The sequence below is a fragment of the Tetrao urogallus genome (assembly GCF_951394365.1).
Source record: "Tetrao urogallus genome assembly, chromosome: 1".
Classification (NCBI taxonomy): Eukaryota; Metazoa; Chordata; class Aves; order Galliformes; family Phasianidae; genus Tetrao; species Tetrao urogallus.
The window spans coordinates 16509051-16524952 of NC_136813.1; the positions used below are offsets into that span (position 1 = coordinate 16509051).

At 46.2% G+C, this 15902-nt stretch overlaps 1 protein-coding gene across 1 annotated transcript in view; it reads left to right on the top strand.

The window, feature by feature from the left end:
• Positions 1 to 4479: 4479 nt before the first annotated feature.
• The window catches only part of ZC3H12C (zinc finger CCCH-type containing 12C), a gene marked incomplete at both ends in the record, with an annotated part of 35858 nt that continues 24435 nt past the window's right edge, over positions 4480 to 15902 (top strand). Inside the window, one exon of the mRNA XM_079548918.1 lies at positions 4480 to 4590. Within this exon, the coding sequence (XP_079405044.1) occupies positions 4480 to 4590 (111 nt within the window). The remainder of the gene's footprint in view (positions 4591 to 15902) is intronic.

Here is a 15902-nt window from a genome sequence, read left to right on the forward strand (position 1 = left end):
GTAATGGAGACAAAACTGTACTCTCAGCAACATAACGCTATGCCTCACTAATGTTACCATTAAAAAAGATTTTCTTCCATGATGAAATTTAAGTCCATTACAGCTTACTTTATCTACCAAGAATAGATCATTCCCTTCCTCTCTCAATGGCTTTTTAAGCACATGAAGACTCTTAGCATGTTTCCCTTGCTCTCTCTACCCAGCATCTCCAGCCCCTTTGGTCTCCCCAGCCCTCTGCTCACTGTTACTGCCACCTGCACTATCTCCTGTTGATTCACAATCTTCTGGGCTCTGGTGCACAAACCCAGCTCTGTTACTGATCTCCTACAACACTTCACTGAGCATGGATCTCTTCCTTCATGCATATCTGCCTGGGATTTTTACTATTTCCCCACAAACACGTGTTGTTGATTCAAATTCAGCGGCTTACAGTCAACTCTACACTTCTTTCTGACAGTTACTTTTTCACCTGTTGCTCCTATCCCTGAGTTTGTCTGACTTTTAACACCTGTCCAAGTTCGACAGCCTGCTTTTGTCCCCCAAGGTTGTGCCTTGTTTCCTGGACCAGATTTGTGTTTGTCAAGACCTAGGCATCCTCCTCCAGCATGTCTGTGTTTCCTCCCAGAACAGAGCAGAACCAGGTTTGGACTGCTGGAGGATCCTACAGGGTGCATCCATTCTGCCACAACCCCCCACACCCACACTACAGAAATGATACCCAACCAGTTCAGTCCTGGTTTCACAGCAGCTCTACACAGAGCCTGTTTCCCTGAGCACACTGAGATACAGCATCAAACAACGTGACATTACATTTTCGCATGACTCAGTTGCTGTGGTAACATAAATTAACAAAATGTACATTGTCGTAGCAGCTTTGTCACAAAGTATGTAGGCTTTTCTACGCAAATCACAGCAGAAGCAGCACAAGGTTCTGAGCTGGAAAAGTAACTGGACAAAATGTGATGGCTGAAAAGAGAAAATAATGTCAGTGGGAGGTTAAAGTGAGAGCTGATGAAACATCTCCACGTGTTAAGGACGTCAGTTTGAAAACAGGGACTGTAACGGGGTGAGGGTGTACTTGCAAAAGGTACTCAGAAGATTGAAAAAGGTTGCCAGTAGGCAGCAAACTTAATAATAGGGTCTTAGAGAAAACCACCAGTTAGAAGGTAAAGGCAAAAAGCACTCAGTCATTCTGCTGAAATCCATTATCTTTTCCAGCATGCCTGATGTGAATGAGCCAGCAAGGGAGCACTGAGCAGGGGCTACCTGAGAAAGCAGGTTCTGCAGAGGAATGCATAATACACAGCTTTCCCAGTCCAAGATGCTTCAGTGCCCTGGGCTGCCAAGCAGGGCAGCTTGCTGGACAACTACAGGAAAAGAAAAGGCATTCTCCATGCAGAAACAGCACGAAGAAAATAACACAAGTTGTGAAAACCATTTGTAGATAGTAAGAGGAGGGCAGAAAGAGCAGACTAAACATCCAGCATAACTGAGAAGGTAAAGAAAGTTTGAAATGTGCATTTCTTTAACTTAAAACAACAACAACAACAACAAAAAACCACCAGAAGAGGCAGTTGAAATGCAAATTGCAAAAGCAAGTCTGATTTACCAGCTTAATAAAGAAGATTGAAGGGAAATCAAAGTTCATATGTACGGGAGGACGGATGGTTGTAAGAGAAAAAGTACTGCTTGCAAACTTATCTGATTCTGTATTATTACACTGTACTGTCAGTTATAAATTACAATTTTTTTTCTCCATTTCTTTACCAGGAAAGGGTTGTGTAACACATGAAAGTCCCAGACAAGCCACTAAAATCCTGAATTTCTGCAAAATCTGAAGAACAGAGATGTGGGAAAGCTGTGAACATGCAATGGTGAACAAAATGGCGCGGCAAAGAGAGGTGTGGGGAGTTCTGGGTGTAGAAGATGTCCTGACCTGACTGTCCTATTGAGAGAAGACCAGCAGCTCCTGCGACTCTGTCTTGAAGGTACCACTGCTGCATTAAGGGTTTGTGATCACAAGACTGAAAAGTCTTTGATTCTAACTCCCACGCTTCTATTTTAATTTGGAAGCAATTTGCTACTAAAGTCAATGGAGAGGAAATGGGGCTTTGCCAATGAGCAATGCAGTGACATCAAGCAGCTCATTTCATTTAAGCTCATATTTGAGCAAACAACCCATGCTTATAATAAATTTTAATCAATTACAAAGGTACTATGGGTTACATAACTCGAATCAGGAGATGGGGTCCAAAAGATCCCTTAGACTGGGATCTCACTGGGACCTCACTGGGAGCTATAGTTTATAGGAAAAAAAGTTAATGTGAAACTCTCTTGTGACTGAAAGTACTGCAGAAATCAATTCCACTCTCTCTCTTATTCTTGTAATTGCAAACTATTTTCTGCAGCACCGCAGTGCTTTCAACTGACTCATACACTCCTCAGTCACCGGCAAGGGCTCCCATAATCAGCAGCAAAGTAGCAATGCAAGTGTCTTAACTCTTTACTCCTCCTTTCACTGGTTTCCTCTTCCAAATTAATATACTTTGTTACATTTGGACAACACTATGATACTTCTGAAGTAGCATCAACATGTCTGGGACTAAGGGTACAAACACTTTCAATTTTGTTAGTAGTGGTCTTAAAACCTTTCTGCACAGTAACAAAGCAGAGAAAGCTATCACTGTGCACTGAACACTGTGAAATCATGCTTATGCAAACTCAGCATGAAACATACTCAGAAACTGAACAGATCCTGTATTGAATCATAGAATGGCTTGTGTCGGAAGTGACATCAAAGATCATTTGGTTCCAGCCTCTCTACCATGGACTGGAGGCCACTCACAAGATTAGGCTGCCAAGGGCCACATCCAACCTGGCCTTGAACACCCCAGGGATGGAGCTTACAACTTCTCTGGGCAGCCTATCCTAGCACTTCACAGTTTCCTGAGTGAAGAATTTCTTCTTAATATCATTTCCCCTGTTTTAGTTTAAAGGCATTCCCCCTTGTCCTATCACTATTAGACTGTATAAAGTTGGTCTCCTCACTGGTTATAGGATCCCTTCAAGTACTTGGAAGGCCACAATGAGGTCTCCCTAGAACCTTCTCCAAGCCAAACAAGCTCAACTCCGTCAAACTTTCTTCATAGCAGAGGTGCTCCAGGCTGTGTTCATCTTCATGGCCCTCCCCTGGACCACCTCCAACAGCTCCACATTCTTCCTTTACTGGGGGCCCCAGGCCTGGGCACAGTCCTCCAGGTGGGCCCTCATGAGGGCAGAGTAGAGGATGGTAGAGTGGAGTTCTTTACTATGAGAGTGGTGAGGCTATGCAGAGAGGCATCCCTCGTGTTCAAGGCCAGACTGGATGGGGCCCTGGGCAGCCTGGTCTAGTATTAAATGGGGAGGTTGGTAGCCCTGCATGCGGCAGAGGGGTTAGAGATTCATGATCCTCGAAGTTCCTTTCAACCCTGGTCATTCTGTGATTCTGTGATTGTTGCTGTTCTGGGCTGCAAGCACACACTGCTGATTCATGCCCAGCTTGCTGTCCATCACCCCTAAGTCCTTCTCTGCAGGGCTGGTCTCAATGAGTTCTCCCAGTCTGTACTTGTATCAGGGATAGCCTTGACCCATATGTAATACCTTGCATTTACTTGCTCAACATCATCCAGTTCTCATAGGCCCACTTTTCAAGAATGTCCAGGTCCCTCTGGATAGCATCACTTCCTCCTATTCTGTCAATTGTAGCACTCAGCATGGTGCCATCAAACTTGTTGAGGGTACACCCAATCCCACCACTGACGTTGTTGATAAAACCACTGAAGTGTACCAGTCCCAAAATGGACCCTTGGAGGACACCACTCATGACTGGCCTCCAACTAGGCACAGAGACTTGGACCACAACCCCTCTGTGTCCATGGACCACTTTCATCCACCAGTGCCATCAGTCCATCACAGAAAACTGACAGACGGGTCAGGCAAATCGAGTGAGATGACCAGACAAACTTACAGGTCATGTCATGAGGGTTTACTGAAACATATACAGGAAAGTGACACAGTCTGTTCCTCCAGAATCTTCTGTGCAAGTAAATTTATCATATTTTATATTTTATCAGAATACTTGCAGAATAGCTGTACAGGCTTGTATTTCTGTAAAGGATTTATCACATGCAAAATTCAGAAGTTTAGCCCATTTTCTGCTGGGAACCTGAAAAAATCTTTATGAACTGCAGTAGCAGAGCATCAGAGACCAGCAGAGCCGTACACACGAGGAGCCCGAGAGCAGCTTTGTGTCACACCCCGGCTACGCTCAGCCGGCAAACCACAAGCGCGGCCCCGGATTTCATTCATGTCTCCAACCACCTCCTGGCACTCAGCCACGGCCGCACGCACACGGGCGGCTCCGTAGGATGGCGCGAGGGAGATTACTTCATCTCCACAAAAGTAACAGCGAGGTGGGAGGAAACCTCCCATAATTAGAGCATGGGACGGAAATTAAGGTTTCTACTAAGTCTGAGGCTGAGTCGGGTTGTGATCTGTGGCAAGGAGCTCTCCGGTCTCCGTTTCTCCATCTGTAAAGACAAGAACAGTAAGGTACGAGGAGACTTCAACAGCAAACGTTTGTAAGCACACAGAGATTTCCTCTGAGGGCGGCAGGGTGGGCTGGGAGGACCCACACCCAGGCCGCAGCCGGCCCGTTTCGGCACGGCGCGGCCCCGCCAGCACACAGCGGAGCCGGGGACGCCGCGGCTCTCCACGAGCGTCACCGCGTCCCCGCGCCGCGGCGGAGGGCGGGCGGCGGGGAAGGCCGCAGCGCGGCGGGCCGGGCGGGCACCGCGCGGAGCCCGTCGCCGCTTCGGGGCGTCCCGGCGGCAGGTGCGGCCCGGCCCTCCTAGCGGAGGAGGAGGGGACGAGGAGGATCCGGGCGAGCCGAGCCCAGGGCCGCCGCGCCGCGGGCATGAAGCGGGAGGCAGCCGCGCCCTTGGGCGGCGGGCGAGGTGACGGCGACCTTGCCGCCGTTCCTCCGGCCGTAACGCGGGGGCGGGCCGCCCTCCTCCGCCGGCGGCCTGCAGGTGGGTGTCGGGGTAGGACCTCGGGAGAAGGGGGGGGAACGGCGGCGGCGGCCCGCCTCGGTGACGCCCATCGCCGGGGCCGGGCCGGCGCGCGGGTAAACACGGCCCGCGGCGGGGCCGGGCCGGCCCTGCCCGCCCCCCGCGCCTCCCCGAGGTCGCCCGGCGGAGCTCGCCCCGGCGCTGGAGGCCGCGGTGCGGCGGTAGGACGAGACGCCGGCGCCGCTCGGTGCTTCGCGCGGAGGTACGAGCCGGCCCTGCCTTCCGCCCGGGGGCCGCCCGCGCCGCCCTCCGGGTCCGCGCGCCGCGGAAACTTATCCCTTCTCTTCGGCGGTGCAAGGAGGCGGCCCGGCAGCCCCGCGGACCGCCCGGCGCCACTCCGCCCCGCCGAGGAACTTGGGAGGGAATCGGAAAGTTGGCTCAGGTACCGCGCCCGTCCTGCCGGGAGCCGCTGCTGTTGTGTCGCGGTCGTTTGCGGGGACGGCGCGGTTCTGCTCCGCGGGTGCGAGCGCGAGGCGGGCGGCGGGCGGGGAGCCCTCAGAGCGCCGCCCGAGTCCGGGTCTGCGGACAGGTGGGGCTGGGAGCGGGCGCGGACGGCGCCGTGCGTTGCGCTGACCGCCCGGCGCTGCTCTCCGGGGAGCAAAGCGGCGCTAGGAACGCTGGCGCTGGTGGCTGGGCAGCTGGGGCGGGCCCGGCGGCACGCGTGGGGCGGTGGTGCCAAAAGGCGGCGGGCGAACCCAGCCCGCTCAGCAGCGCGTTGCTTTAACGGGAGGTGTGTTGCTGTGTGTTGTGCCGTTGCCGTGTCCCGTCCTCTTGGTCTGCGAGGAGCGGAGGTGTCATTCCTAACTGGGGGATTCTGGAGTTACGCAGTTAGTAGTTAATGTGCTTCAGAAGGCGCTGGGTGCATGGCACGGTCTTCTCAGCGGGAGGGAGAATAAACCATACATGTATGTGTGGGTTCACAAAGTGGGACGGCGCTCCCTCTGCCACTGTTTCTGTGCCACCCAGCATAGAGCAATCCAATGAGTGCGCTCTATCCAGGACAGCCTTAGATTTTGATGAATAGTCTTGGTTTGCGTGGTGATGCTCTGAGGTGAGCTTCTACCCAGCAAAGTGTAGTGTAGCAAACAAAGTGAAGTTCTTGCATGCTGTCATGTTAAAGACAGTTTGTTCTCTCAATACAAAGTTTGCTGCTGTTTCAGTATGCTTACATTACTTCCATAGGTACATGGTTTTGTATTTCCTCTCTCTTGCCTCTCTATCTTTTTTTATTTACCAGAACAGTGTTGAGAAACCCAAAACTATTACTTTCTTCTAATGAAGATGGCTGAACTAATCACAGATATCCCAACTCTCCACAGACCTTGCTATGTCTCTGGTTTCTGCCCAATGGAGCTGCTCTGCTCTCACCTCACAAAACATCTATAGGGCAGCAGTCACTTGGCAGTCTTAGAATAAACATTCCCATTCCTAATCCTTTAGATAATTCTTATGAGGTCCTGATAGGCAGAGATCCATAGAAGCTACTTTTAGGCATCGTCCAACTCAATAAGCTTTGAAGAAATGTAGTCTTAGGATGTAAATGCGAAGAGAAGTGGAGTTTATTTAAGGTATGCAATTTCAAAACAAACCTATACACTCAACCAGACGGAGCATGAAGGATTATCCAGACCTGACTCATCTGTGTAGATTGTGCACGTTAGGCTGAATGTTGAGCTGAGTGATTTCACTGCTCGCTTTGCTGGGTTATACCAGTTTTTAAACATGTTATTGGTATTCCAGAGCTGTTTTTCTTGGAAAGAAACTAGGCTAGCAGTGGATGAGACTTGCAAAGATTGAAGACTTAGTTCAATAGTTGATGAAACTGTCTGCTGTTCAATTTTAAATAGGTAGGTCAAAAGCATTGCAAAGTTTTGTCTACTGTCATCTTGCATATCCTACATGCAGCTGAAAATATTCTTGAAGTGAACTGGAGCAAGACAAGTAAAAGTCACCTTGAGCCGAAATGAGGAACTCGCTTGACCCAGGTCATTTCTTGTGCTCAGAAATGGCTGTGCACCAGCAGCTCCGTGCTTAGGAGCAGGGGTATGTGCTGCTTAGGGCAGCTTCTTACATTACTGTCATCATTGAGTCTTCTTCAGTATTTTCTGCATCAGATCCCTAGCTTCTGGCTTGAACAAGTATGAAGAAATAATAATAATGAAAAAAAAAAAAAATCTACCCTCCCATGCTTCCCATCTGTGGAGATTTTTCACTGGTTACACTTTCTTTTTTAATTACAGCAGATCCTAATCTGATTTTTTTTTCCCAGCCTCAGCTTCCAGCCCCGGATCTCCTCTTAGTCTGTACTTTAATTTATTCTTAAAAGCTGAAATAATTGAAAAAGAACAACAATAGTCAGAGGGAAGGAGTTGGGGGGGGTGGGGGGGGTTTACAGTAATTAAAGTGATGGCTGGAAAACAAGTGAGGTTATGATGTAAAACTGAACCTTTTTCCTGTTCTGTAAATATTATTCTGCTGCTTTTGCTGTTCTGTGAAGCAGTGTCCCACATGCAGCTAGGAAGTAGTGCAAAGGGGTTTTTGTGATCGGGGTTTTTTTCTTAAAGTTATTCAAGATATTTCCTCATTCACTCATTTCCGTCGTGTTTGTTGCCAAGGCAGCTGGCCAGTGGCCTTATTAGCCATGAGGTGGTTACACTTCTTGTTTGTGTGGTACTGGAAACTACACTGGAGGTACCAGAAGCAGCAGATGTTGCACACTGAACCTTAGTGAGTGGTTTCTGTGAAAAGAATGAAGTGTTTCTGTCCTTGGACTGGATTATTGTGTAGTTATGCATTATATCGCTTGTTATGTGCTGTATAGCTATGTTTAAAATGCCTCCTGTCTTCCAGCACACTAAATATTTACAGTGAGCGTACGACCACTGCCATATGTTTGGAGTGAGTAACCCATTAATTGAACCAGCCCAATTTTATGCTCAGAATTCTCACTTATTTCATTTCAGTTACTAAATTGCATGTTAAAAGCAGTGTATGACAATGGCAGAGATAGGATGGTGAAACAAGAAGTGGAGTCATTTTTCATACCTCCTGGTCATTTCCAGTTAGCACACAGATAGAAAATCAATTGTAATCTGCTCATAATTGCCTTCCTGGTAGAATTATGAGACATTTCTCTCTCGAATTTTACTTCTCTTTTCCCCCTTCCTTCTGCTTTAATTTTTCCCCCCCTCGCTGTTTTTCCTCTATATGTCATGTGGAATAGGAGTTTGAGAGGGGAGGTATGGATGGATGTTTTTCTGTGTAAAGCTCTGCATTTTCACATATTGCTGCGGAGCAGCTTGAGACTGTCAAAAAGCATGTTCCATGCCGTGGTATTTATTGATGAGCAGAAGTTGCTGAAGGTTTTCCTAACCTTGGGGCTTTGTGCTTAGATGAACAAGGCATTGCTCTCTTTACCTGTTTCCATATTGATTATTTCAGGCTAGATCACATTTCTTGTATAAGGCTGAGCTCATCCAACCAAAAATTCAGATTGCATTTTGCTTACTGAAGTGCTCGACTCTGCACCTGACACTTCCACTCCGCAAGGATGCTTTGCCCCCAAGTTCAGGAATTACTTAAACGTTTCGATAAACCCTAGCTCCTTTCATTCTTGAATGCTGGAATGCTGCAGAATTCAAGTGTTCTGAAAGAGTAGTTGGGTTTTCAGCCCTGGACTGCTACAGTCCCATCTGGAAAGGTGTAGATGACCATTCTGAAGCTTGAGGGAGAAGAAAAACATCTCTCCTTCTGCGGCTGCTGACTGTGTTTTGCCAGGCTCTCCTCACACTCTGCCTGGCTGTTGTAAGGCTGTTTTCTCTTGATTTATGACACCAGTGTAGTGCTCTGGGTTTCACATACATCAGCCTCCTCCCTGCCAGGGGAGATGTCTGTTTATGTGTACCTATGTGTGTATGTGCACACAGATGAACAAAAAAATGCTACAGGGGTCTCTTGACCTTTAAATGTAGAAAGGTTATGTGATGAGACTCAGGAAATGCCGCTCCCAATACCTTTGTTTGAGCCCAAAGTATTCTGGGGCTAAAACAGAAATGGGGTCTGAGTTCTTTTAGGATAAATACGTGTAAAACTTCTGCAAGATTGTACAAACTGTTTAACACACATTCTTATAAAATGTGGTTTTCTTGAGGGTGGGTAGAGAGAAAACAAAAGCCGTGTTTGGAAGGAGAGGTTTTGCTTAAATGGAAGTTGGTATTTTGAGAGAAGTGAGGAAGAGACAGCACAACACTAAGTGGTTGGGAGTGAAGGAAAGTTTAAAGGTCATTAGTAATCCTCCCAGTGGAAGAAATACAGTAATTTCTTTTGGTATGAAAGGAATGTCTTAGGAGGAGGTTGGAAGTTACAGAGTAGTGCCCAAGACTGGGGAAGTGAGTGAAGCTGAGCAGTAAGCATGCCTCTGCTGCTACTGTGAGTACCTGGCAAGCAGTTTGCACGCTGCGGGCAGCGAGGGCTCTGAGGCTGGAAAGAGTCTGAAACCCTTGAGTGCTTCAGTAATTGACAAAAACCATCATGACAGTTCCTAAAAGACCAGTTGTGTGAGCCATCCTCCCATCTGAGCTATAAAAAGTGATGTGTTGAGAAATCAGTGAGTCAGTTTTTGAAGAAGATTGCCATAAAACTTTGAAATTTTGCGATGAGTTGAAAATTTCTGTTCTGCTGTGACTTAGAGCTTTTATCTGAGAGCTCATGAAATGTGGCACTTGGGCTGAGACTGGTTGGAGGGGGCAGGCTCCAATTCTGTTACTACTGAAACTACTGTCCCCATTTACTTTTGTTCTGCAAACTGGTGCTACTGTCATAGCTGCTATCTGCAATCTTTTGTCACTGTGCTATGCAGTTGCATTATAATTGGTGCCCAGATTTGGATAGTTCTCTCAAATCCACCATCTGTAAAGCTGTAGTTTGAGCCTCTCAGTTACCTCATCTTTCCTGCACAAAGCATTAAATCCTCATCCTCGATGAGAGACACTTCCGCTATGGAGTGCCATCAGTGCTTTCTTGTGTGGAGCTCTCCATTCTATCAAAGGGAGGCTCTGAGAGCCTCACAGATTGTAGCAGCATCCCCTAAGGCCTTCCCAGCTTAAAACTTTCAACTCCTTGGAAAACCTCAGATAATCTCTCCCATCAATACCAGTGCCTATTGTTCATCTTGCTGAACGCACCTCTGGAAGTGGTTTCTCCTGGCCAGGGAAGGGCTGTGATTGCAAATGCCCAGGGCAGTGCACCTGGCTAACAAGGCTCAGCAGCTGCTCTGGGGTTGTTGCTGCTGTCCTTGCTGGCTGCCAACTGAGCTGTGAGTTGGACTCTGCTGTTTCAGAGCTGTCGCAGTTGGATTACAGTCTGGGCTTCCTGAAGTTGTTGCTGAGCTATAGCCCATAGTTACAGCTGAAGGATGGAAATCAGAGTTTTCTGCTTTAACTCTAGTTTCCTCCAGACACTCAATCATCTGGCCGTTGGTAGCTTTTTGTGATAGCTGTTGCATGGAGGATAATATCTGATATCCCGCATACATTGGCAAAGCCTTCAGCAGGTTCCAGCAAAAAGGTCGTGTGTCTCGTGAATACATTTAGTAGTACCCACTGGCTGGAGTTTGACCTCATCACCAGATTTCATTCAAAGTTCAGACATTGCTTCCTCTGAACTCTCTGCTTTCTTCCCTGAATGTACCATCCCTTGTGTTATGAGCAGCACTTGGTGACATCCCCTTGCCTGATGAGTTATGAGAGAAACTGCAGTTCCTTCCAGAAGTTTGGTATGTCCTTGCATTGTGGAATGACACAGCCAGCATTTTTCCAAGACTCAGAATAACTGTGCTTGAACTTTATTGAAGTTTAACTCTTAGTTCCATGCATGGTTTCCCCATGAGGTTTTGTTTGGTGGTGGTCCTCCATTTGATTTGTTTCATAAAATGGGCAACTTTCATGAGACCAGCTAGTAGTGTAGCTCACATGTAACTGCGTGTAACACCAAAATCCATTGTTCTTTGAATTCCATCAAGATGGAACTGAACACAGAAGTGACTTTGGCTATTTCTCTGCTGATGAGAATACTTGCTAAGTTTTAGACAGCAGCTTTTTACACATGATATATGGAACCCTAGACAAGGAAACCCTCTACTGTGAGAACAAGTGTTGTCATTTCAATGCTGATCTTTCTGTTCTCTATATACAGAAAGCAGTTTGAATTGTTCATCTGCATCTTGGATTCATCAGTGTGCCTTTGGGAGCACTGGGAAGAAAATGTAGCAGGGGCTGAAAGCAGATGCCTCCAGTGGGCATTGCAAGTAGAGGTTAGTCCATCTGCTGATGCGCAATGCTTTTGTGGAAAGGAAAGCCTCATTGTCTGCTAAGTGCAAGATGACGTTGCAAGAAGAGGTAATAAGGCCAAGTGTGCTGCATTAGCAAGCATGCAGTCAGTAGATCATGTAGTGATTGTTTGCATCTTTTTAACTTTGGGGCTTGCCTTTGGAGCACCACGTCCAGTTCTGGTCTCTGAAGGACAGCAGAAGATATGGCCTTACCGGAGGGAGTGCTGAGAGCAGCTGCCAGGGTGGGTGAGGGCTGAGGTACTCGCCTGCAGAGAGGCTGGGACACTTAAATGTGTTCAGCCGTGGTAAGGGACAGTTGAGGAAGATCTTATTGCTCTCTTCAGCTATATAGCAAGAGGGTGTGAAGAAGACAGAAATAATCACATCAAAAGCTTGCACTAGAGGAGTAACAGCCAGTAGTTGCAACTCACAGAATGAGAGCTCTCAGGGCCAAAAAGGCTTGCAGTATATTATTTTTAATGAAGAAATCTGTACCAGGTATTCATTCACAGGACAAAGATCTGGTCTGCTTTCCAACTTTAAAAATAAAACCACAACCTGTGTACTAAATGTAGAGAAAATTTCGTCTGCAGTATTCATTTCTAATTTAAAAGTTGCAATGTTCTGAGCTTAGAATGAAGTGAACCTGAGACTCCAAAGACCTACAAAGATTATGTAAAATCACTAACAGATGGTTTGTCTCTTTTTGATATATTAGATAATTAAATGAAAGTGGGCAAGCTGTTTTGTTAATATATAAAATACTAGGATTTCAAAGAGACGGTGTGTGTAGCTTAGTTACCAACTTCCTGGTGGGCTCTCCTGATTTCAGGAATACAGCAAACCTCAAGAAAACCCCATACCCAAGTGACAGGTAGTCTGATAGCTGCTGTGCAGCTATTTTCTCTTAATTTATTTTTGAACTTGCATTTGCTGCTACAGTAACCTACTTACTATAGAGTCTGCCTATTGTTGCTGCTTGTCAGTTCTATTAAAAGCCTCTCCAGAAAGTAAGAAAGAATTATACACTAAGTGTGTCTCAGCAAACCATATTTGCCAGCTCTGTCTTTCTTCCTTCTTAACTTTAAAATCTGGGTGAAGATTTGGACCTTAACATACTTCTCTATCTTTTATCCCAATAAATTATGAGGTTGAAAGTCATGCAGAAAATCTGCTGCTGGCAGCTCCCTCGGGGAAGGCTCCAGTCCAAAATGACAACTGCAGCAGCATGCTACAGGCACAGGAATTGTCTCTCAAACATAACCCTGTGAAGCCATTTAGGGCTACACAAAATCCAACCAACACCTTGAACTCCATCCAGGAACCCTGGAGATTAAGGAGCTCTGTTGCCAGCAGCATGACCTGGAACACAACCTGTCCGTGTTGCTAGATGGTTTGAGAAGCCTATTTTCCTCTGACACTCCTTTCAAACTCTTAATAATAGCGTGGCACAGATAAAAGATGGGAGGTTGACTAGTGAAGTCTCTTAAATTTGTATTTAAATGAAGAGAATACTTCTTTTCACTTAACCATGTTAGTTTTGTTAAAGGATTTTCTTCTGACAGAACAAATTTGAATAGAAGTACTTTGCTAAGCATGACGGCGTACACTTTGTACAGTTGTAGGCATTGTCTGGACGCCCAATATTGTCACAAGGAAAGTTAATTAGGCAGTTCAGATTTTCATGTTCAGAAAACACCCAGACAGCGTGACTCATTTTGGAAGTGGGAAGAGATCAAATCCAACATGTATCACCGGAAACTTCTTTTTGGCTCTAGAGTGATTTGTAGCTTGGTGTCTCTCCTCCAATTCATAAGTAATAATAATAAAAAAAGTTAGAACTTTAACGGTGTACTCTTTGGCAGTGATCTTAAACTAATTGTCCTCTGGTTTGTGGCAGAGATGTGCTGTGTTGCCCTGCTGTCAGTGGCTCGGCTGCCATCTTGGGGCACGCAGGGGCTTTGGGCATCTTCTGTCCTGCAGCCACCTGGAGGGCTTTCTGATAGAGCTGGAAGGCCTAGAGTGAAAGTGGCTTTTCTTGGTTTTCTTTAGCAAGCCGGGTAAAAACAAGATAGACTCTTCAATCTGGGATTTGGTAACTATTAGTGGGTGGTTTTTCTCTTTTTTTCTTTTTTTAAGGTTTTTTAATCTGGGTTTTCTTAATAACTTAAGATATTTTAGGCACTTGCACCACCAGAAAAGGTGGACAAAAATATAAGATATTGCATTACAGTGCAGTTCTAAAGAAAATGAACAGAACTATTAGACTTGCACTCAGCACTAGTGATGGCTGTTGTGTTTTTCCATATTTGCATTTTTAAAAGGAAAAAAAAGACTTTTTTTTTTTCTTTCTGTCAGAATCTGTATCAGGGCATCATGCAATTTAAGATTCACAGTATTGCATAGGCCTCACAGTCTTTTACTCCTGTGCGAATTGGACATGTTGAAGAGAGTCCAACAAAGGGGCACCAAGATCGTTCAGGGACCAGAGCATCTCTCCTGTGAGGCTGAGAGCTGGGACTGCTCAGCTGAGAAGGGGAGGCTCAAGAGGATCCAATCAATGTCTATAAATCCCTGAAGGCAGTGCAGTGAGAACAGAGCCTGGCTCTGCTCAGTGGTGCCCAGTGCCAGGATAAGAGGCAGTAAGTGCAAACTGGAGCACAGGAGATTCCCTCTGACCACCAGGAGCACTGCTGTGCTATGCAGGTGATGGAGCACTGGCGCAGGCTGCACGGAGACTCTGGGGTCTTCTTGGAGGTCTTCCAAAGCCACCTGGACATGGCCCTGGGCACCCTGCTCTGGGTGTCCCTGCTGGAGCAGGACTTGGGTCAGAGACACCCAGCGGTCCCTTCAAACCTCAGCGATTTCATGGTGCTGTGGTTCCATGGAGAAGCATTGCTCTAGTTTTGTGCTCAGTCCATACTGATCGTTGGGCAGGCTTATATCAGAACCTGCAGGCCACCTGGACCCCTTTGAAGGTTATGGCCTGGAGAGGAATGCCTCTCTGCTTTGTTAAATGTTAAGTGTAACTACAGGCAGCTGAGCCTTCTTTCTGGAAGTGAAATAACTCCTTGCCACTTGTTTCACTGTTTTTGGAGATGGTTTTATATGTTATTCTATAGAGAAATTGTACTACATTTTAAAATGTGTTTGATGCTTGTAATTATTTTTTTAAAGGCTAGTCATTTTCCCTAGGCAAAGCATTACTCATCTTTATCATAACACCAGTTGTTTTTCTGAATTCCAGGGAGTTTTTGCTGGTCATTTAATTCATTCCTCTGCATGGAGTGGTGGTGGGTTTTTGTTTGGTTTAGTGACCATGTGGGTACAGCCATGAGCACCATTTGCCATTCCTCAAAACTAAGCAGCCTTCTTTCCAAGTGTTATACTTGAGATAGTTGGTACCACTCCAGTTGCTAACTGATAAAGAGGAATTTTTGTTTTACTTCCACTTCCTGATCTGAAATATAAGCACTTCCCTTGCAGCTCCCCAGGACAATAGTAAACGTAGGATATTTTGCTGTGACACAGCAGTGGGCTTTGTCTCAGTATACAACCTTTGTCTCTATTTCATACATGCAGTGGTATGTGATTGATTTAACTTGTACAATCTATTCTTGCAAATGCATCGTTTATAACTGGATGCTTAGCATAAAGTTCTGCAATAAAAGATAATGAAATGCTGTAATAGGACAAGCTGTCTTTCTGATTGCTGCAACAATACCACTTGAGTTACAGAATGACCATTTTGTATGCTCGCATAAAATCATTTCTTCTTAAAAAGCGGCTTTGTTTTCATGTTTGAAATGAGAAGAGTTGGCTGCAAGTAGCAGCTATCTTTTTTTCTTTCTGATTTTTGTTTATAGTAGCATTTCCCCAGTAAATTCAGCCTACGCCACCTGAATTTCCCAGGTGCTGCAGCTCTCTCCTCTGGCCCATGGGACCCCTCAGCCATGCAGTTCAGCCCAGTCCCTGATTGTCCTGCCATGTCCAGCCAGCCAGCTTGCAGCTTTGTGTTTCCTTACTCTTCAATCAGATGGTATTAGGGACCTGATGAGCACTGTTTGTAATGTCTGATCTTTAGGAATCTCAAAAAATAGGTGTTTGGAGCTTCCTGAAAGAGCTGCCAAATGCTTTATTTTGGTGACTGGATTTAATTTACTGACTGTGTTCTAAAGGTTGCACAACTAGTCAAGTTATTGGATTTGCAGGTTTTAGCCAAGCAGAGCTTACTTTGTTCATTTGCACCATGTATTCCGAGTGATGCTGTTGTAGCCTATCACAGATGAGATGGGAGATCCACATCGTTTCTGACTAAGGTTTCTTTGTTGACCACCTCATTCACAGTTGGAAAGCTTTGCTGTCGTTGCAGACATGATTTAATAGGGTGATGTGATGTCTTGTAAGCCTTGGGCAGCATAACTTTTAGGGATGAGCGGAGAAAATTCTTCAGGTACAGGTGGCTG